Source organism: Zootermopsis nevadensis, unplaced genomic scaffold (genome assembly GCF_977971745.1).
Source record: "Zootermopsis nevadensis isolate Lab colony 2312 unplaced genomic scaffold, Znev_1.0 Znev_ptg000002l, whole genome shotgun sequence".
In the NCBI taxonomy this organism is placed as follows: domain Eukaryota; kingdom Metazoa; phylum Arthropoda; class Insecta; order Blattodea; family Termopsidae; genus Zootermopsis; species Zootermopsis nevadensis.
Window position 1 is genome coordinate 21,847,217 of NW_028259134.1, and position 22,381 is coordinate 21,869,597.

Consider the following 22,381-nt stretch of genomic DNA (forward strand, 5'->3'; position numbering starts at 1 on the left):
GCTACGCCGAAAACCAACAGCACATCCTCACCGTAGCGAAAACATCAAATCTCACACAAATCAGTGGACATTCCACTTCTAACCCCTGATCTCGGGGAAAATCTCTCTTGTCTCCAGCAGTTTCTCATGTCTGTTGGCCGCCATTTTCCATCACGCACCATTGTCAACAAAAGACGGTCTAGAGGCGTAACGAACAAAGTTGTTCACGGAGGGATAGGAAACGATCACAATAAAAAGAACGAAAAACGAGAAATCTCGCGGAAAACGAGAAACGGCGAGACATCCTGGGATGCATGTACTTCGTTTTTGCACGCATTTGCAACGCCTTCACATACACACCGGTAATTGTTTCCGTGTTCCCGGTTGTCGGTACGAGGTCGGACCGGCTGCAGAATTGGCGCGAACGGCAACGACTAGTTTGAAGCTGAAAACTGCGGCATTCAAATTCAGTGGCTCTGGCGGCGATCCACCGGAGTCGCTCGCCGAGATCCTAGCTTCTATGACGTCAGCTTCGTTCACTGATAAACGTTCTATTCAGGTGAGCTTACAAATATCGAAATAAATTCTTGGAAGACAGGTGCTTGACAAAAATCATGTGTTCATGACACCTATTAGAATTCAATACCACTTTCATAGCGTAAATAAACATACAATTATTAAATAACAATTAGATCTCTTGGCGCGGCCCATTCTTTTCTAATCGAAAACCAAAGTATCTTATTTTAATTTAATTTCCATACATAACCCCTATTCACGCACAGCTAAGGTAAATCTAAGAAAAAATATGCAAAATTCTTGTGTACACTGCCATTCCATAAAACTTTGATCCATAAATTTCTGCCAGCAATTCTGGTTAGGAAAAGAAGTACCAAACAAAAATAATAGCAAATATTTTTACTTCATTACTATAATTTCTTTCAATTACGTAACTTACTGCTTCCATCACCTGGGTAACTCGCTGTTTAGAGTACAGCCATCTTTACTGACCCCTATGAGAACCTCAAATCCTACGTGATAATTCAGATTTACGAATCTGGCCAAAGGACAACAAAACCCAATTCGCCAATCCGCAGATTGTCAGCTCAAGTCAAAATATAAGTTCACCGTGATGCGATTAATGTCCTCTAGAGACTTTAAGCGTCCATCCAAATCTGCGTACATCAAAATTCCTTGGTGGAACTCGGTGAACGATTTGTGTCGGGGAAGGTAAGGTAATGATAACTACAAAGAAATCATCTGTATACAATTTTTGATTAACAAACAAGTTTAAAATTTTGTTTACGATCCTGGGCATTTGAAAAAAAAAACATAAAACTGAACAACACAATTAACGCTGTCGGCAGCAAGACGTGGTACAAAGTTCACACAAGTAATTCAAAGTTAATCTTGAACAGAACACAGTTAACTCAGACTCCGTTACCCAACTCGGACCCAGAGAAGACGGCTGTCTTCCGCATTGTAGTACGAGCATCACAACCCGGGAGACAGCCGTCTTCAGACTCACCACCATCAAAACTTCAAATCAAAATTTTATTTAATTTTCATGTATGTTACCATTTTCCGACATACGTTGTTACAGACTCTACAAGAACTGAATAAAACAAAATACGTTCGCTAAAATGGAGATATTACATGTGGCCGAAGTAAACGCACAGAAAACTGAATGGGAACACGTTAAATGCTGCGCTGCCCCTCGCAAAATCGGCCAAATTTTACTACTCGTTACGAACGCCGTTTCGGACAACTGTGTTTGTCCAGCCGATGAAGTGGCTGTTAACACTATCACAATTTGCATTCATAACCATACACTTTATGACGCAAAAGACAAGTCAGTTACTTTACAAAACACTAAAACAAGAAATATGTATTCTCTAACAGCAGAAGAACCAATGGAAGGCACTTTATAAACTCTTTTTAAACACAGAATTTCATATAAATATACTTACACTCGCAGTCACAGATGGCACTTCATAACATCTAGAGCTAACGTCTTCATTACAACAAATAAACCATCGGTCGTTACTTGGGGTATGTTGGTACGTTCGCCGCGCTTCTCCATATTACGTCCGTCATCAAATTCAGCTGCCACTTGGCATAATCACAACATACGGGGAAATTTTTTTATTTGTAAGTTTTTAAATCGAGTCGACAACAGAATAAAAAGGCGAACCCAGACGGAAATGCCGTGGAAAGTGACCATCCTCGGACTTCTCCATAAACTACAAACTCCAGGGAGCAGTGTCTTTCTTCAGAAGCTGATGGTTGCCCAGCGCCTCTTACGGAAACCAAGCGACGTTCACAAAATCCTTCTGCTCGTCCTCCAAGTGGTCACTTCCCTTCAGGTTTACCAACAAAATATTTTTTAAGCATTTCAACCTATCATGCATGCTACAAGCTCTGCCCCTCTCAACGTTCTCGATAAAAACCTAACGATATTTAGTGAAGATGGCAAATTACGGAGCTGCTCACTGCTCAATTTTCTCCAGTCCCTCGTCATTTCATCTGTCTCAGATCTCGGCACCATTCTGAAACTCTCTCCTCCTATAACGTAAGACCAAGTTTTACACCCACACAAATAAGTGAGAAGTTACTTAAGCGAGGATGAAAAAGCATGATTGTAAAGTACCCACTGATAAACTGGGAGTACCTGGTGAGAAATAAGGTAGCTCATCTAACGCCAGATTGCAGGAGAAAGTCGTCGGCAAACTAGAGAAAGACGTCTTGTCCAGAATACGCCATGATACAGGAACATTCTAAAATGAACTCGGAATAAAGACCGACTTACCCAAAATTGGGACATGCTGAAAAATGTTAATAAAACTTCCCGATATCACGTCATCGAAATTCTTTCGGCCGTTCTTGAGCTCTTACTCGCAGGGGGGCTGACGAGGAAATATCGGTCAAAATTGGATTTGTACGAAGCACTGAACTGAAGCATCATTTATGACAAATTTTATATACGATATTTCATGATGCACTCATCACGGAATAAATTTCACCAAAAATATCGCTATTTTATATCGTGTAATTCAACATTAATGAGAAAGTCTCGTACGACAGACTCGATGCTGGATGAAGATAGTAAATAAGAAACACGTACGACGTGATCAAAAAGAAACGGGATAGCAGCACTAGACAATGGGTTTGCCGTGTGCTCACAAATCTTTTCAGTACGCGAAGCATGCATGGAAGCTGAAGGCTGGAACTTCAAGGATTTTCTATAAAATAAAATAATTTAAACTTCAAACTAAAAGTGGACAGCAATTTCTCATCAAAGACTTCAAAACTGGACAACGTAACATTCTTTCATATAAATTTCCACTTTCATATTTGTGAGCGTCTGATATCAGGAGGTTATTTTAGTTCTCCGCGTACTCGGGTAATCATAGCACGAGCACGAAATGACCATCACATCGAGACAAGAGCGGACGCTTTCAAGCGGCCGCAAGCTGAATAGCCAGGATTCAAAATGGTGAAACTTGTGAAAGTTGAAATGTTTCTGAACCCAACATTTTAATTAGGAACGGCATCTGTAAGCCAACATCAACTTGAGCACGATGACGCACGAGGTACAACTGAGACTCTTAAGTGACCTGAGGCTCATCAGGTACAAACCGGTGCAAAGCCGAAGTGAGAACCAGCAGAGAACTCTGGAGCCCTGCAGGAAGATGACGCTGAAGCCACGTGCCTTTGTACTGTTCAATGTGGGCCAGCAACCTGAAAGCACCACAGAATGTGATAACACGAGTGAATCGTGAACGAACGTAAACAGGGCGGAGGTCTTCTGCTGTAAGTGTGTAATAATGAGAACCGTTTAATGTTTATCATCTTTACATCACGGTTTATGCAGTCGCACTACGATACCGCTAAACCATTAACTCCCGAGTTGTATAAACTCGACTAAACGAAGCAAGACAGAAATATGTAAGATTTGAGGTTCTCACAGCGGTGAGTATGAAGATTTCTGTCTTCTGGGTTGTTGCGCTGTGTAGATTCATCACCCTGATGACGGAGGCAGTATGGCCTCTGAAACGTTGGTAAACATCGACCAGACTACACAGCGCAACAACCCAGAAGACAGAAATCTTCATTTAAGACAGAAATAAATTACAAGTTTATTTTCGTGGAAAACAAACCCAAAGTTTCAGTGATTCACACTTCAAACGTGAATTGTCAGCCTACTAAGAAGTGTCACATGAAGTTTAAAACGTACTTATTTGCTATATCTGTCCTGAATGTTGGCGGCAGATTGCACACTCCCAGATTAATAACTGCCAAGCCCATGTTGCTGTTAGGATTGGTTCCCACACCAATCAGCGTCCGACCTATCCTGCAATAAAGAATTACAAACATCTGGTACCAATTCTGAAATAAAACAACGAAACAGTACACCATTACAAATATTTCACAGCTTTGAGTTATGGTTCCTGATCAAAACACTTCTAAGTGTTCCATAGAAGCTGGTATTTTCTCGACCAGGTGAATGAATGCCGACTATTCAAAGAGGGCCACGTACCACGCGGCCAGACAAATGCTAACCTCATAAACCAACGGTTCTTACGAAAGTTACATCTTACAAAAGTTACGTCACTGACGGCACAAATGAGGAGTAGCTGTTCTTACCTGCAAGCTGTCAACATGAGATCAGCTGCGAGTTGCAGTTCTTGAATCACCATCTCACCAAACAAACACCGCAGTTTGGCTCGGAACAAATTGTTCTGACATCTCTTGATATGTTTTGTGACCCTCTATAAAGAGAGCATTAATCACATATCATATCTGACAAATATTCAATTTCTCCATTGCTCGTTGGAGGGACATTTGAAAACCTGCATTTTTAAAATCATAATGGAATAATGCGCCAGCAGAAAAATCCAGAGCCCTCTGAATAAGAGCCCAGTATCTTGCCTGAGACCGCCAGACGGGTTTCATTACAAATAATGTCATCTTCATCATGTGCTTGTACATACTCTGCATAAACATCCATAAAAAATCAACATCACAATAATTACTTTTCAACATTTTCTTTCCGCCATTTGTTAACGAAGTATCTTACGAAAAATCTTAAACTTATCTTGAACCTTACCCCAAATATGTCGAGTGACAAATTTTCCAGATTGACGTTGTCAGGGTCTGTAAGCAGCTTGTACAGCGTAGAGCCATCTTGTGCAGGGAGGTCTGAGAGGTCACCCTGATCCTGACCTCTACATGATCTCAGGGCATAAGTTTCTGCATAGCCAAGTTCTATGATGACACGACCAACCACGTTTTCACTGTCCAAAAAGATGTGACTGTTGAGTAGGTCAGACAGCGAGTTGTGCAAGTAATCCTATAAAAAGAAAGTTTGAACTTTTGTTACTTTCGTCCGCTATCCGAGTGCAAGGGGTTGAGTGATTCTTGGTTACCTTAATAACATTCTCAGATAGATTTGTAAAAAGCATAAAATGGTACGATAAACGTAAATTATTAATTACAAGTAATGGAAAAGGAAGTGGCCTTTTCTGAAAGTGCAATCTCACGATTTGACTTCAGGGACCGAAGATAACTACAAGAAACCTCGGTCAGGGCTGCCAGATGGCAAACTCAAAATTGGATCTCAGACCTCACGACTACGCTGCTATTGAGCTCAAAAAACTATAATTTATGTGCATTTCAAAGGAACATATGACTCACATATCAGACATACTTACCCAATGAGTATCTGGGTTCCATGAAAGACCGCTCCCAACTACAAAGCCGGGCCAGCCAAATGGGTGTGGAGTGAGGTGGTATGATCCAGACCAGTGAGCAACTATCACACCCAGAGACTCCAGTTCTCCAACTGCCTGTACCGCACGATATATGTTACAGATTGAGGCTTCAGGACAACCAGCAAGGCTGCAAAACATAACAAAAGAACCGCATTCAAGAATACAGTACCATCAACACCATATAAAACACACTTTCATGCTTTCAAACCTGTATGTGCTCTATTTAGTCCCGCGGCGTAGCCGCGCGGTCTGAGGCATCATGGTTCGGACCGACAATATGGAATGAGCGGTGGTTTGAGTCTCGGGGGAAAAGAAATTTTCTCATGAGCTTTCGACCGGTGCCAACCCAGCATCGTCATGAAATTGGGGTAGCGTAATCCGGTCATGAAAACTAGCAATGGCTGGGGGTTCGTCGTGCTGACCACACGTCACCCTGTACCTGGTTAGATGATCGTTCACCTCTGCTTAGGCATGTGAACGTGAGGCCAGCAGTCAAGCTAGTCGGCTTTGGCTCTCTCTGGAGCTGTTATGCCACGGATTTAATTTAATTTCATGTGCTCTATTTAAATAGGAACAGACCTCATGGAAAAATGCTGTAATAACATATCACATGTAGCATGGCTTTTTTTTATTGTTCTTCTTTAATTGCACATTTTGGAGGAAGAGAGATTGAGGTACAGGGAGGTTAAAGGAAAAAAATATATGGAAAAAGAGTTACGAAAGAAAATTAACGAAGAAGAAACACGAGGGAAACAAGGTGCGGTGCTAGAAAAAGGGGAAAGTTATGAAAAATAAAAGAGGAATACAAAAAAGAGAGAGCTAAATAACCTGTTCCAGCTGGCTGTACCAGGGCACAGACAAGTCATGGCTCCTTGCTGGTGGAAGTCCCGTGTCCATTCAAGGAAGTCATAGTCTGCCTTTAAATAAACAAATTATGTTATTAGTTACAATATAGATAGTATTTCACAGCACGACAGTATTATGGAGAATGACGGCAGACCTACTTGACAGTGCCGGGTTAAAGCAATATATGCCACAAAATTACAAAGTATGATTACCGCTTTCTTATTACATGCAATCAATAAACGTATGAGGAACCACTAGTTAAAGGAGAAAAATAATAACAAAGCAAGAACTAGCCTAAAACTGTGTGAGTGCTATCACAAATGTGAAGTACGCTCGTCACTTCACATTCCTCGGCCACTCCCGTCACTGTTAGTTAGCCTGGATGGGTTGGGGTAACCTTAAATCCTCAGCCAAATTCCAGGATAACTCACCGATATATTGTAAACACCACGTTTGCACAAAAAATATTGCACATGCATAAGAAAATACAACCCTGAAAAGCATGCAAAGTAAAGCAATTCTGTTAGAAGCCTCCGAAACGATACGTCATTTCTGCAATGAGAAGAAAGCATACGGGAAATGTTGGAAAAAACAAAATGGGAGAAAAATATTAAAATGGATCTTCAGAATAAGTCGATGAACGTGTGATGCGGATTGTAGCAGCTTAGTACACTGTCACCCCAAACAGCTAAACCTGGTAACTTCTCAAAATTCGGAGAAAGAGACTTCCATGCCGTCTAGTACCTAAGATCCATAACCAAAGTGTCAGAAAACCTTTTAACTCACATCAACTTTCTCGGTAGATACAAGTTTCTCTTTTAAGGATAACGATATGGTCTAGTGGTGGTGATGAACATCAGGATTTCACAACAGCAAGAAATTTTTTCAACAGCCACAGTTGGTATGTACTGTATTCAGTTTTAAATAAAATCCTCTCTATTAGTAAATTAAAAAAAAGTATATACCTGTAAATAAACTTATGTATTTATTATATTTTCATATTGTTCTATCATTTTAACACGAGAGTTTCAATTACCCAGGAAAATATTTTTATCAACCAACTCAGGTAATCAGAGTCTACTGTATAAGGATTTCATGGTGAGATCGAGTAAGTATAAAAGAAAATATGAGATAAATGGGTGTAAAGACAATACGGGTGCTTATGGGAAGAGATAAATGATGAAATTCTTTGACCACCAACAGATAAATGTATTTATATCAGTGTAAATGTTGGATGAAGGAATGGTGTTCCAACAATTTGACCTGATGACATCCATCGGCTTACCCACCTGAAATCCGTACTGCACGAGTAAGATGTTTGAAGGGAGGGCCAGAGTCCCGTGTTGTTGAATTCCATTGCCGCAAAGCATGACCGTGATGTCTGGCGGCAACGCTAAGTGATGCCACAGCTCCTGCAGACCCACACACTGGCCGCTGCCGTCAGAACTAACTCCATCCTCCTCGTCACCCTCCTCAGGTCGCACTAACAGGCTGCACAACTTGGGACCTATATGCACATACCTGCAGCATTTCAAAAGCAAGCCCTTAGCCTTCAACAGTCGAAGCTGGGCCGTTAAAACACTAAGTTACGGGGAAATATTTTCCCTTTAATTTATGGTGAGCCTAGAAAGAACTTTCTAAGAAGATTTTACCCAGAAAATTATGCTACAAAGAAACGCTTTACCATCATTTTCAAAACTGTGCAGACGGAAGCTGCGTTTTCATCGACATACCTCAGATTTGGGAAGCTGGCTAGTATTTCCTGGAACGTAGGCCACATGTCCGTCAGATCCTCATACGAGACATGCGACTCGACATCCAACACAGGCACCAGATCAATAAACCTGTCCTGGCAGTAGCGGTCAATTGTCACCATCTCACTACAAGGACAACGGCAAGTCATTTCTGAGAAATTGGATAAAGTAAGATCTGAGCTTCACACAAATTAGTCATTACACTGCACTGATATCGGATAATTAGAGTCACCTGAAAATGTTCAGCACATACGACACAATACCAAATTCAATGAGTAATTATGTCGATGAAAATAAATACTACCTCGCTGTTATGAATTTAATTCATATACTGACGAAATCAATTGACAGCGGATTATTCTCGTCTACATTCGTGGTGAAAATCCCTCATATCATTATTTCACACTATGTACTCAGGTGAAAGGTCCTCAACACAAAAGGAATCATACCTCCTTGTGAACGGGAGCTGCCACTCGGAGCTCGGCAACAGCTGCGTGTACAGGTGAAGGTGGCTCACCTTCAGAGACGACCACAGACTTACCATTTGGAACAGGAAATCCTGCAACAAATGCAGCAACGTAGTTTTTTTACACAAACACCATAATAATAATGCAGATCAAGAGGTTCTGGGAAGAATATATGACGTCTGATTTCCTTCTGATGATGCAATCACCACCTTCCTCTTCTTGCCAAGATGATTCCACTTTATGTGGGTTGTCTGACAACTAAGAATCTCCCATCGATTTCCGTCTTCCCACAGTCCCTCGTTCTCAGTTTCTTCCCGCGTCCTTCCTTCTGTACATCTTTCCTAACTTCTTGTTCCCATCTAAATCTGGGTCCATCTCTTTAGCATTTTCCTCTTATTTTCAAACACAGAACTTTCTCTGGGATTCTCTCTTCAGCCATAAAACACATCTACATCATCTCATTCTGTCATATGTTAATTTGCATCCTAAAGAAAAATTAAAGTAACTTAAGTTAGATTTTGTTGATTTCTTATCTTCCCTCTTTTAATTTCTCCTCCTGTTCCCCTCAAAAATCTCACCTCTGCTGCCATTATCTACCTTGGGTCATATCTATATTTCTGCTCTATACGTTAATAACGGCACGTAGCAACTTTCATATCTGCGAAGGCATTCTTATAGTCCATGGAATTTTTTGACAACAGAATCTTCTTGTGTTTCACGTACATCTTTTCCTTCTTCCGAAACTCATTAACAAGCTATTTTCATTGCAGTCTTTACACCAGGAGTTTCTAAAATTTCAGCCATTTTATTTGTGTTAAACATCGGGAAGATATGACACGTTTACGGCCATACCACTGAGAAAACAGTACTTTTTAAGGCATGTTAACTATGACTAACAGAAGGAACCCTGAAATAATCCGAATCACTTTACGGTGCAAGCAATAATATCTGAACACAAATTACAATTAATTTTTTTACATCTCAGAACACGTGTCCCCTTCATTCACAGCCAATCCCGTTTTACCAACAATCTACAGAATAAAGCCCATCACGGAATTTCCTTTTATCGTCACAAAATAAAACCCAAATTCTACCACATCATACTGAACTTACTGGCGAAGGAACTCGACCTCGGGGCGAAATGTCCAGAAGAACGGCACGATGTCGGATTGTAGGGTGGTCCTGAATCAACACTGGGACTAGCACGCTACTCCCTGGTTCACCCCCGGACAGTCGCAACAACTGTATGAATGTGCACAGGGAATAGTGGAGGCTGGGAAGACTTCCGGCAGCTATTCTCACCTGCAACGGGATCCATCCCAAACATTACTAAACTAATTCAAAATAGAATTAAAATTCTATCAAGTCTTACGCTACTTAGGGTATAAAATCCAGTGCATACCCTGGTTGAATTTATATGAATCTGATAAGAGTCCTTGGATGGGAAGAGGTCTTCACTGACAATGCACTCGACCTGGCTCTCCGTCCACTTGCCGCACGAAGGCTGAATATCACCAATCTTCACATCAAAACCAAGAGTGAGCAGTGCTGGCTGGCATATGTCCCAGACATCCAGGATCCTACAACAAACATGACCTTCCAACACCACATACACCATTCATCCAAAATACTTATTTCAAAAATCAGACCGCATGAAAATTCCTTCATTCTGCACCAGAACAAAAATATCAGTGGACAGAATTTGGAGAAAAAGCCCTTTATTTACTCTTTAATTTACATATAAGTTTATATTCTCTATCTTACATAGGTTTCGAGTTATTGGCGTTTGAAGAAGTTACGCACCAGCGTCACCTTACATCTTACAGTTTCCGTCGAGTGTACCGTGATTTTATAAACGTTATTCAACGTTAAAAAAAACACAGGGTTTACATAATAATTATTTCAATATGATGAAGGCAAAATGTGTTCAGAGGTTAAAAAAAATATTAAAACACCGCTGACTGTAACGTGTATCTTTAGCATGAAACTATCTGTAAATTTGAAGCTAACGATGATGTTAAAAGTTACAGAGATTTTCCTCCATACACTCAAATGCCTTCATGGCATGGGTGCTCTGAGCTTCTATCGCAAAGCCCCTTCAGAGAAGAACGTTCTTCATGTAAGTCTGTAAAGTTGATATCAACACCGCAATGACTGCACACAGTATTTTCAATATAATAACAGTAAATTACCATGGAAGGTTATAATGATAATCGGCGGCGTAACAGCCCTCTGAGAGCCAAAGCTCTGGCCTCACGTTCACATGCCTAAGCAGAGGTGAACGATCATCCAACCAGATATAGGGTGACGTGTGGTCAGCACGACGAACCCCCAGCCATTGCTAGTTTTCATGATCGGATTACGCTACCCATTGTAGCTCCCCAATTTCCTCACGATGCTGGGTTGGCACCGGTTCTTCTCCCCCGAGACTCGAACCAGCGCGCATTCCATATCGCCGGTCCAAAGCACGATGCCTCAGACCGCGCGGCTACGACGCGGGACATAGAATGTTATAAACACATCCAAATGTACACTGAACCTAATTCAAGTAAAAGTACCTGTGAATCAAAACTGGGCTCTGTATTATGGAGATCCGCAGTTCTTTCTGAGGCACAAATGGAGGTCCTTCAAGTTCAACCATTCTTTGAGGCTGTGGCCACAACAGATGCAGGCTGTTATTAATCACCAGTGGTCGAACTGGCGTGCTGATGTGTGTCCGCACCAGATTCTCAATAGCCTGTAAGAAAAGTAACAAGTCCATTAAAACATCAGAACACCTTTCAGTATGGTACGTTGAAATAATGAACATCAAATCTGTATCTTTTTTAACACCCTACAAAATTTTTCTAAGAAAATGCATGCACGAAGCAGATTCAAAGAAGTGGCATCGTATACCTGGTCAATACGTGGACTGAGGTCTAATGAGGACGCTTGTGATGAAAATAAGATAGTATTCAATGATCGTGTTGAGGGCTTCCGCTCTGACTGAAATCCGTGTCCATGTACACTGACTGTGGAGCCATCCCTGTGATTTAGCATGTCGCCCCGTACGCCATTGCTGAATGATTCCACCTACAAACAAGTTCGAAGATAATTCTTTAGTAAAATAAATTATTTTCAGAGTTACATAACCATTAAAAAATTTATGAGATTTGGGGTCCTCATGGCAGTGAAAATGCTGACTGTGGTCTTCTGTTTTGTGACACCATGTAATCTCATCGGTGGTTACCGATGTTTCACAGGGATGTATCACCTCCATCCTCACTGACTGCAACATACGAGATTACATACCATTACAACCCAGATGACCACGATAACAGTCAATCAGAATTAGTTTTGTACCGCAGTGCAGAAATCAATTTTTATCTTCTTTCGTGACTAACTAACTAGATGGCTTACGGAACCCAAATGTTCATCACCGAACTAACCAAAGCCCTCCACCGGACCCTGTCCTGGGCCAACAAAATCCAGTCTCCTTCAACTCCTATCTTCCATAGATCCCGCCTGAGATTATCCTCCCATCTACGTCTAGGTCTCCCCAGCAGTCTCTTCCCCTCAGGCTTCCCGACCAGTACCTGGTGCACACCTCTTGTACCATCCATGCGCGCTACATGCCCAGCCCATCTCATTCTTCTCGCCTTAATCACCCTGACAATATTCAGGGAGGAGTAAAGATTTTTAAACTTGTCATCATGCAGTTTTCTCCACGCCCCATCGTCTTTCGTGGCACTATACAAAAATGTTTTTAAGATCAGATATAAGACAAAAAAATTAGCAAACAGAATAAAAAATGTCTATATATGTAAAGAGCTGGGTACAAACATACTTAAAACTGTTGTTTATTTTATGTAAAAAAAACTTTGCTTCTTGAAAACATGGCAATTAAGAAACTTGTAACACATCCTGGTGGGAAAGAAAGTGTGATATACGTTCCACCTTCATCAACATCTGCAACGACACACATTAAATTGATCATGATAATTTTCAAACACTGCAATATGGCATACTCACCGACACACTCCGGACACGCACCCCTCCACCAGAGCCGCCACCTGTCGTTACAGTAATGCCATGCTGCAACTGGTGAGACGAGACGCCAATATCTTGGTGTCCGTTCACCGACGGCGAAAATGAAGTGAATGTCCTTACCAACACGAGCAATTCAGGTTTCTGTGCCGCGAGGTCCAAAGGAGTCTTCCCACCAAATTTCCTTTTGGTAAAGAAAAAAATAAAAATGTTCAGTAATAAAAACCAATGCGCTGATAAAAAGCATTTCACGACTGTATCAGTGACAGGCCGCACTTAAAAGTATACCCTTTCAAGGACTGGATGAGTGGGTTGGCACCACTCTGCATCAATTCCTCCACAATGTCTCTGTCACCCCTGAGCACAGCGTCATGCAGTGCAGTAGCACCACAGGAGTTCATTGCATTCACGTCAGCTCCACGATCTGAAACACAGCAACAAGAAAAACTGAGACTCTTAAGTTCCTGTAGCCAACCTGCCTGGGTCACATGCTATCCTGAGGTATAACGTGGTTTTATTCAGTTCTTCCAGACACATGTTCATATACAGTACATCAAAACATGCCCAAACGCTTCTACTATAGTCACCGTAATTGTGACCTAGATGTTGGTATTAAAATGGATCTTGAAGAGGTAGGCCGCAAATTTATGAACATGGTTATAAACCCTTAAGATCCATAAAAGGTGGGAAATTTCTCGGCAAGTCGATTAACTAACAACTTCTCTGTAAAGACCATGCCGAACGGAGTTACGCGGTAGATTTCGAGAATTTCTGCTGCTCCCACCTATCAGACAAGTAACAATGTCCTTGTTCCCGTAACACGCAGCCCAGTGGAGCGGAGTGTTCCTGCTATCTTCGCTGTCCCACGAGTTGATGCTGATACCTGCTGCAATCAGCTGGCACACTCGACCAACCCTGAAACAAAACAGCGCCATTCCAGCTCTCTCGTTTCCAAAAAAATGTACAATTTACACACGTAAAACATGACTTTACAAATCACACGGCAGAAGGCTCGTAGTGAAAGGTACCGAACGTACTTCGTTACCACCAAAAGGAGGAGATACAAAGTAATAAGCATTCACAGAAGACCTAGTTCATCGTTAATCTCGTCTGCATTCATCGGTGATGGCACTACACTTTGGTGTACGGTTTAACAACATTTCAGAGAACCTACCTGTCTTCACCTTTATTACATAATTAATTTAAACTTACTCAGAATTTGCAGTCGCTCGTAGAAGTTCCTCGACGTAAATCAGTCGCATCTGTTCAGATGTTGCAACATCAATAGCATTTAGGCCTCTAGCATTCTGTACTCCTGGGTCAGCACCACAGGACAGTAACATTCGTACCACATCGCCTTGGTTCATCTGTTAACATAACAAGAAACATCTTGTTTTCGTTACTGTGAAACAGAATACATGAACTGCAATCACACGAACATGACCTTGAAGACATTTTCAGATTTATAAGGTGGAATTACACTAATCCAAATAATGGTTGCTAACACGAATGTTAATTAACATACCTTAGTTGCCATATACAGGAATGTTCCATCTTCAAGCAGTGGATTGTTCAACACGTTCTCCTTCCGCAAACTAGAGTCAATATCGTCCACCTCACCTGAGAAAACAGACAAAAAAACAAACTGATCTAGACAGTTTATTGCATTCAGATATATTTTTACACTGAAACAAATCACAATCTGTTGACAGGTTTGGATGCTGACAACATGTTAGCACATCCTAATGATCTGCAAATACACAATCATCATGCTACGAAGCTATTACAGAGGATTAGTGATAAAACAAAGCTTCGGCATTACACAACAAATTGGAAGTAATACAAAAAAAAATTACTCGATGGTCATTCTGGCAGTCCATAACAATGGTTTAATGTAGTGGTTCCAAAACGCCCTCTTGAATTATTACCAAACACAGAAGGTAAATCCTACAATGACAAACTGCACAAAATAATTCAATCAAAACTTCTGAAATATTCTCCTAATATTCAAATAATGCCTATGACTGACGTGATAAAACACTACCTTAAACCTTGGCATCACCAGGTACTTTCGCCGGTACCTAGGTTAGAATCATCGACATTCATTCTAATCCGTTCAAAAATATATCTGCAACGTGATCATCAATTCTTCACGACTAAATCAAAAACCAAAAACTGCAAAGAGCAGGCAAATTAAGACCAAGACAAATATCTTACATGCTTCAAGTACGGACTTGATAATATCAGTCCGACCCTGTTCAATTGCTGTTTTAATGTTATCACACACTTCTTGGAGCATCCTTGATGATACTTCGTCAAGATTATTCATGGCTGAAATTTCTCATGCACATAAACACTAACAGAAAACTCATTCGAAAATGTTTCACAATATCGGCATTAATGAGTTGTTTCATAATATCTATCACTTCGTAAACAACAAATGCACTGAACATTCATACCAACTGTGATGATCCATACCAGCAATGATACTAATAGTTCACCTCTCCATTTCCAGGATGCGCTAACATGAATCTGTCTTGCAGCTCCTCTGTTGGAAGTCGTCGAAACACTTTCATCAGGATTTCAGAGTGTTAAAATGCTAATGAAAATTAAACATTTCACATCTTTCCCGAAATTCACTTTACTTAAGATTTTATATCGAGGTCGGAGTCGGATTCTGTACATTTTTAACGACTCCGACTTCACCTAAAATTGCTTCCGTCTCCGACTCCACAGCCGTCGTACGTACAACTAACAATTTCTTTTAAATTTGGTACTGGAGCTCTTTATTAAAAACAAAATACAGTGGGTTTTATAGGCCTGTCTCAATTGAGGTTAAGTTCGCAACAAAGGATATAAAGACTAATGAGATATGAAAAATTGCAAAGAACGCATCTGAAGAACATTTTCGCTGGAGTACACAATTAACTATTGTTTATAATAATCTAAACCAGAAGAAAATTACTATTTCTATTAGAATTCCCAACAAAATAAAATACAATTTTGAGAGACAATGCGCCTATCATTAAAATGAACAACCCGAAACAATTATTTCGGTTTCGCAGATACGAATCTTCGATCTACAGGTCTATGCAGAGAACGTATATAATAAATTACAAATTCCAGCGCCGATTTACGTTTAAGTATTCTTCATTAGAATTTCAGTTTCAAATGAACACAATTCCGCTTGGGCGAATGATCGATTTGGCATAGCAGTTAAATAGCTAACATTGAACTAATGATGCAAACACCTAAAATTACAGTCTTCTGGAGTTCTTGGACAGGGGTTTGCAAAATTCGGCCCGTAAAAAAATCATCATTAAACCTTCCAAGTATTTAATTAAATCCGATTTTGCAGTCACAATTCCGTGCCTCCGCTGTTATGCCAAACATTTCGACAAACGTGTAAAGATATCACCACGAAATTTTTTAATTTTTCGTCTTTTCAAAAATTTTCCCATTGTTAAGACAACCATTTTCTATATCTGGTTTCTTCAGTGACGTTTTAACCTCCCGAATTTGAAGCAGGAGTACCAATCACTCAGCCTCAATGTTTCCCGTGGTCGCGCTTTGTGCAACCCTGCGCGCTGTAAGCAGCTCTTTTGTTTTATTCCCTAATGACGTCAATAATGAACAGGTGAAGAACTGAGTGCGGTTGTTTTGCGCCACACCTCACGTCAAGTTATAACAACCTCTTGTAGACACTCACGGAGATATTGCAATACGCCATTTTGTCGACAACTCAAAGATAAGTCCCTCAAGAAACTGTTCTCTTTTCCTCGACTTAATTGTGAAGAGACACTCGCGAAGTTAGTACGGAACTTTGGGATAATATAACATAACACAATACAAAAACCCGTGTATCATTGTTGTTGGAAATACCTTATATAAAGTAGCATTTATAAAATAGTTTAAGATGCAGATACATAAAGCACGTCTATTATTTTATTTTTAAGACATTTATTGTTGTATATATACTATCTATATATGCACATGTGAAAATAACTGAGGCTAGTATAAGTTTTACTGTAGTTAACTTGTTCCTCATTTTATTAACATTTCCCAGTTGTATAAAATTCACCAGACACAAAAGAAAGAATTTCCATTACAATTTACAGGTTTATGGGAATATTGAGGGGTCAGGCAGGAGGAGGCACGAGGTGATGACCATTTCCCCTCAAGAAGAAATCCACGGACACGCTGCAGTGGCGGACTCTGGTTTAAGCTCGTTCCATCGGACCATCGCCCCTCTAACTGTGATGGCGCAATGCTTTGCGCTGTTACCCGTCCACGGGGTCACTGCCCCAAGCCCGAAAGCCCTCAGGTGAGCTCAACAGATTATTGACATTATAATTATTATTATATTTATTGTTATACGTTTTATTATTATCATTCTTACCCGTGCACGCGTCTTCTTTGCGGAAGAACTATTTTTTTTAAATATTATTTAGAAGAAAGTCGGCTTCAGGTTGTTAAACGAAACTTCCGTCCGACAGGTTCCGGTGGATGAGCGCCCGCGTGGCCTACACGATCGCCGTCCTCTTCTCGCTGCTCTTCATGGTCTTCTTCTGTATCCTCTACATCCTGCAGATCGGTGGGACATTCCAGGATGCTCGTAAGTGTCTGGGATAAAGGACCAATCCTGAGTAAATTCCATAAAATTAATTTCTATATTAAATTTAGTATAGTCTACAGCAAAAGTTGTGTGTCTGTTTTAATCTCTTCGTAAGGGTTCATCATCCCCACTTTACCAGAAGCTCACATAAAACTTAACAAATTTTCCAAAAAACAAAAACAAATTTCTCATAGTATAAATGATTATAACATAATCTAAATTATAGATCTCGATAAGATCTATATTTATTTCAAGCGTCCTTCACTGACTTATGGCAAACGTCGACATTGTGCGAGAAAGAGAGAGTTTAAAGACCCTGACCTTTGGAACAACAAATTTGTAGTATCTTCGATAATTTAATAACGAGGCCAGTGAGATAAACAAAATCAAACGAAAGTATTTGAAAAATATTATTATTCCATTTGCTTACATATTTTCTCTCTTGTTTCAAATGCACCAATCTGTATGACCACTTCATTCATCTGTTTACAACCAAGAAGTACTTTGCACTCTTATACGTCAGAAGGACCACATCTCATATCTAATCGTGTACAACCTTTGACACTCGTTTGGCTGCTCTGTGAAATGACCAGGAAAGTAGAGCGTTTGCACAGCCATCGTATCCTGACAGACGCGAGGCCTCCATGTTTTAACAAGAAGTAGGTTCAATTAGAGCGTCCTTGAAGAAGTTTTAAGTAAAAAAAGTTGTCAGTGGAACGACGGTTCCGGAGAATTAGACGTAAATACGTCTATACGGAAAGGAAGTTTATATATTGGCTTTATTCTAAATATTTCCTTTATACATGCTTTACATTTGAGTTAAGTTTGATTAAGACTTTGATTATTTAACTTGAATTAGTTACGCTTAAGATGGGTCTGTGGTAGATGAATGTAATGTAATGTAATGTTTTATAGGTAACAACAATTCCGAGTAACCAGATGACGTTTTCTAAGTAACAACAATGCCGAGTAATGTAACGTTTTCTAGGTAACAACAATGCCGAGTAAACAGATTACGTTTTCTAGGTAACAACAATGCCGAGTAAACACGACGTTTCCTAGGTAACCAGGTTAAACTTTTTCGTTTCCCTTTTTCATCACACTTTTTTGCCGAATGACCCTTCCTTATAGATGTATTTACGTCAAAAAATTCAGGCGCCAATTTGTTGGTACCTTCCTTCTGACGCTGATGGTGGATGGTAAATCGAGTAGGAATTGGCACTGGCCACAAAAATTAGTGTCAGTAGAATCATCCTCTTCCACAATTTCTTCTGAAACTCCAGTGTCTTGAATGCAGTTTTCATTATGTTCGTGAAATAAAAAACTTTTCTCACCGGTGACTCGCCCCCCTGTTTCCAGAGTGCATGATCTTCTACGGCATTGCGACGGCCACCTACGGCGCGTTCCTGCATTTGGCCGGGCGATGGCCACGGCTCGTGGTGCAGTGGAGCGCCGTGGAACACGCCCAGAGCTGCTACGGCTCGTCAAAGTCGCTGCGCCTCAAAATCCGGTGTATCACGGCACTGCTTCTCGCGGGAGCAGCAAGTACGTCCGTCCATCTACAGCTTTTTCTTCCTACTTGCTTCTTTCCTCCTGTTTTCTACCCATCTTCTTTTATCAGCGTCTCTCGCTGTCCTTTCCCTGTGTATTACATTTCTTCTTCTCCTCATTCATCATCTTCTTCTGTTTCGTTATTCTTATTATCGCACATTTTCCATTCTTTGCCCTCTTAACAGCCGATGATTCCATCCTATCTGGGTCCAGTCTATTAATTACAACGTAAATATTAAAAAATTCTGTAGCATTTTTGGTTTCCACGGCGGTGAATCCGAAGATGACTGTCTTTTGGGTCGTTGTGAAGTGTAGTCATCATCATCATCATCATCATTAGGGCGATTAATCTTAATCGCCCTGATGATGGAGGCAGCAAGGACCTCCGAAACGTTGGTAAACTTCTACCATATTACACGGCGCAACAACACATAAGACACCCATTTTCAGCTGTTACTGTGTTAAATATTCCCAGAAATATTTAACTGAATTTCCGACGCGTTAATTTGAACGCGCGAGGTTTTTTCCAGGACGTACTTTGACGGCGGAAGTTCGCATTGTATGCAGTAAACTTTGTCACAGAGCAAGTTCTTGTCGCTGGTTGCAGTAGAACACTTCCTTAACGAGTACAACAACCTGAGTTTCGCGGCGCGTCACGCCAACACCACGTCAGGCGTCGTGCAACAGTACATGCTGAGAAGCCACCATCACTTGTTCACTTACCTCGGCTACTCTCACGCATGCGCAGTCTTCGCGTCCGTGGCCGCCGCTCTGGCCACGTTTTCCTGGAACTTCATGGACCTGTTCATAGCTGTCACCAGCATCGCGCTGACGGATCGCTTCCGCCTGCTAAACCGAAACCTGCAGGCCTTCAGGGGCAAGGTAACAGCGTTATACAGGGTGATTCAAGAGTCTCCCTGCAATCTGTGAGGACTACTTACGGTTACACGTGATTTTCAAGGTCATTCAGTCACGTCGTGCAAAGTCACAGGGTTCCACCTGGGGGGGGGGGTGTGCACGGGGACTTTTGGATCACTCTGTACACAACACACAAAGTAAACTAAAAGTGCTCTGACAAACTTGCGATTGCACGCATCGACGTTTCGAGTTCACTTGAATAACTGACAACGGCGTTACATTCTTACGCCCGAGCCGGGGCTTCCTACGTCACACGAGCTGGAAGCCAGGGATTATTAAATCATATAGTCAGTTTTTTATGTGTACGCAGCGAATGTCCGCGGAGTTCTGGAAGCAGACACGTGAACGCTACACCAGTCTCATGTACCTGACCGACACCCTCAACTTGGGCGTGTCTCACGTGGTGCTGCTGTCTTTTGGAAGCAACCTTTACTTCATATGTCTCCAGCTCTTCAACAGTCTCAAGTAAGTACAAGGTCATAGGTTATTAAAACTCAGGTCATTAGACCTACATCGATAAACAACCAGACAACGTCTATGATCCCGAGAACATTTTATTATGTAACCCACAAAAAAGTCATAATACATCACTTCAGACCTGATAGTTACTCAGCTAGTCAAGAACCTTATCCCCTATGATTCATTTTAATATTATCCTCCCATCTAAATATAGTTTTCCCAAGTAATCTCTCCTTTAAAGGTGAGATCTGAGGCCCACACATCGGCGAATACGAACATGACTGTCTGTTGGGACGTTGCGCCGTGTAGTCTGGTATAAACTGATCGACGTTTCAGAGGTGCTTACTGCCTGCACAGTCGTCCTGAAGATGGAAGTAGAAAGCGCCTCTGAAAGTGTATAACTGCCTACAAGTCCACACGGAGCAGCGTTACAGCCCAGAAGACTGACGTCAAAAACTTTCGTCGCCTCAAAAACCTCAGATTTAATAAAATGATTTTGACTGCAGTCCACTTAAGAACTGGTACGAGCGGGTCTACTTCTATTGGTCCTTCGGGTTCCTGTTGCTCCGCACAGCCACTGTGTCTCTCTCTGTCGCCGGCATCAACGACGAGAGTCGTCTACCCCGGGTCCTGATGTACGCCCTTCCGTCAGACAGCTACAATGACGAAGTGAGTCTTCGTGTCACAGCATTTTAAAAATGCAGTCGACATTTGCAGTTCCCTTACAGATGCTCGCCCTTAGGGTGCAATACGTCCATGACTGCAGTGCGCATGCGCTCTGTCCAACGCGAAAAGAACGTGATATCATTTCATGTTGACCAAACATAACCTCACTTTGCATAAAGCCCTTATCGACGATGTAACATTTCGATAACAACAACGGGTTACGAAAATAATGCAGAACCGACATGTTTCGATCTGTTTTATGGCAACAAACGACTGTTACAGGTTTCGCGGTTCCAGCAGCTCGTTACAACGTGCCACGTGGCTCTCACCGGCCTCAGCTTCTTCTCTGTGACCCGGACAATGCTGCTTACGGTAATTTCATTGCAGTCAAACTACTCCTGCTATTAGCAACGACGTGTAGTCTAGTAGGAGTTTACCAACGTCCAGAGGTTCTAGCCGCCTCCACTCACCGCCCTGATGATGGAACCAGCAAGGACCTCCGAAACGTCGGTAAACTTCTACCAGACTACGCGCCGTTGCAACCCAGAAGACGGCTTATTCCCACCGTGATTACTCTAGACTCCCAGTAATCTTCAAAAACTCTGAGTACATTTCAATTTGCAGATGGCGGGGACGATTGTGACGTACGAAATCGTGCTGGTCCAGTTTAGTCACGTCAACACGTAAATCGCCGAAGGCTGCATCTGCTACGCGGTCCTTGTAGGACAGGATAATTTATGAGGAGCTATGACATTCGTGTACCATACCTTTTTTTGAAAATAAAATGTTAGCGCATTCGTAGGATTGAAAATCGAAAATTCTGTGACGTCATATCTATATGTTGGTCCAGAAGTCGCTATTTGAGTGACGCCTCGTCCATTTGTAAAAAAAAAAAAAAAAATACGTTTTAAGAAATACAGTTTATTGATTCAATACCCCTGACACATATACCACCACTGGATTCAGTCCTGAGCCAGCTCAGTCCAACCCACGTCAAGGTATATTTCCCTAAGGTCTATTTCAACCGCTTTCCAAGAGTTTTCCTTATCAAAATTCTGTACATATTTCGTATTCTAGACCTGGGTAATACTTAGATACGTATATTAGTTTCACGCCCCGTCCGACTTACCTCCCGGGTACGGGCATCCGGTAAGCTTACCCGTTAACAGGACGGTGGACGCTCTGGACCACGTGACAAAGAAAAGAGTTCTTGAATCTTTTAGAGAATCGAACCAGGACACAGCCGTTCGCCGTCTGTGCGATGTAATCTTCGCGGATCCCAAATTTGGAGGAACTCCTCTTATCGGCGGTCCGCATCTTCTTATTCAA

General features: G+C 41.4%; 2 protein-coding genes across 8 annotated transcripts; one reads left to right on the forward strand and one right to left on the reverse strand.

Moving 5' to 3' along the window:
• The first annotated feature begins 336 nt into the window (after positions 1–336).
• On the forward strand, positions 337–21,969 carry LOC110837830 (gustatory receptor for sugar taste 64f). Of its 6 annotated transcripts, none has more exons than XM_087353554.1 (9): positions 348–538; positions 16,962–17,167; positions 17,340–17,458; positions 18,818–19,003; positions 19,620–19,891; positions 20,238–20,392; positions 20,893–21,055; positions 21,335–21,424; positions 21,677–21,969. In XM_087353554.1, exons 1-9 carry the CDS (start codon positions 500–502, stop codon positions 21,737–21,739), a joined length of 1,293 nt encoding a protein of 430 aa, XP_087209680.1. In that variant the 5' UTR covers positions 348–499; the 3' UTR covers positions 21,740–21,969. The 6 variants fall into 6 exon arrangements, with proteins under 6 accessions (XP_087209700.1, XP_021936078.2, XP_087209680.1 ...); XM_022080384.2 differs by having other exon boundaries at positions 349–538; positions 19,617–19,891; XM_022080387.2 differs by lacking the exon at positions 348–538 and adding an exon at positions 16,525–16,652 and having other exon boundaries at positions 19,617–19,891.
• Positions 1,233–17,383, reverse strand: LOC110837829 (uncharacterized). Of its 2 annotated transcripts, none has more exons than XM_022080382.2 (19): positions 17,243–17,383; positions 14,369–14,463; positions 14,056–14,210; positions 13,628–13,758; positions 13,132–13,267; positions 12,829–13,027; positions 11,713–11,889; positions 11,376–11,554; positions 10,220–10,397; positions 9,931–10,119; positions 8,800–8,909; positions 8,330–8,476; positions 7,886–8,117; positions 6,579–6,667; positions 5,691–5,877; positions 5,087–5,329; positions 4,624–4,748; positions 4,214–4,330; positions 1,233–3,717 (listed from the first exon to the last, which is right to left on the reverse strand). In XM_022080382.2, the coding sequence occupies exons 2-19, from the start codon at positions 14,378–14,380 to the stop codon at positions 3,585–3,587; spliced, it is 2,739 nt and encodes a 912-aa protein (XP_021936074.2). In that variant the 5' UTR covers positions 14,381–14,463; positions 17,243–17,383; the 3' UTR covers positions 1,233–3,584. The 2 variants fall into 2 exon arrangements, with proteins under 2 accessions (XP_021936074.2, XP_021936073.2); XM_022080381.2 differs by lacking the exon at positions 17,243–17,383 and adding an exon at positions 15,061–15,329.
• Positions 21,970–22,381: the final 412 nt, after the last annotated feature.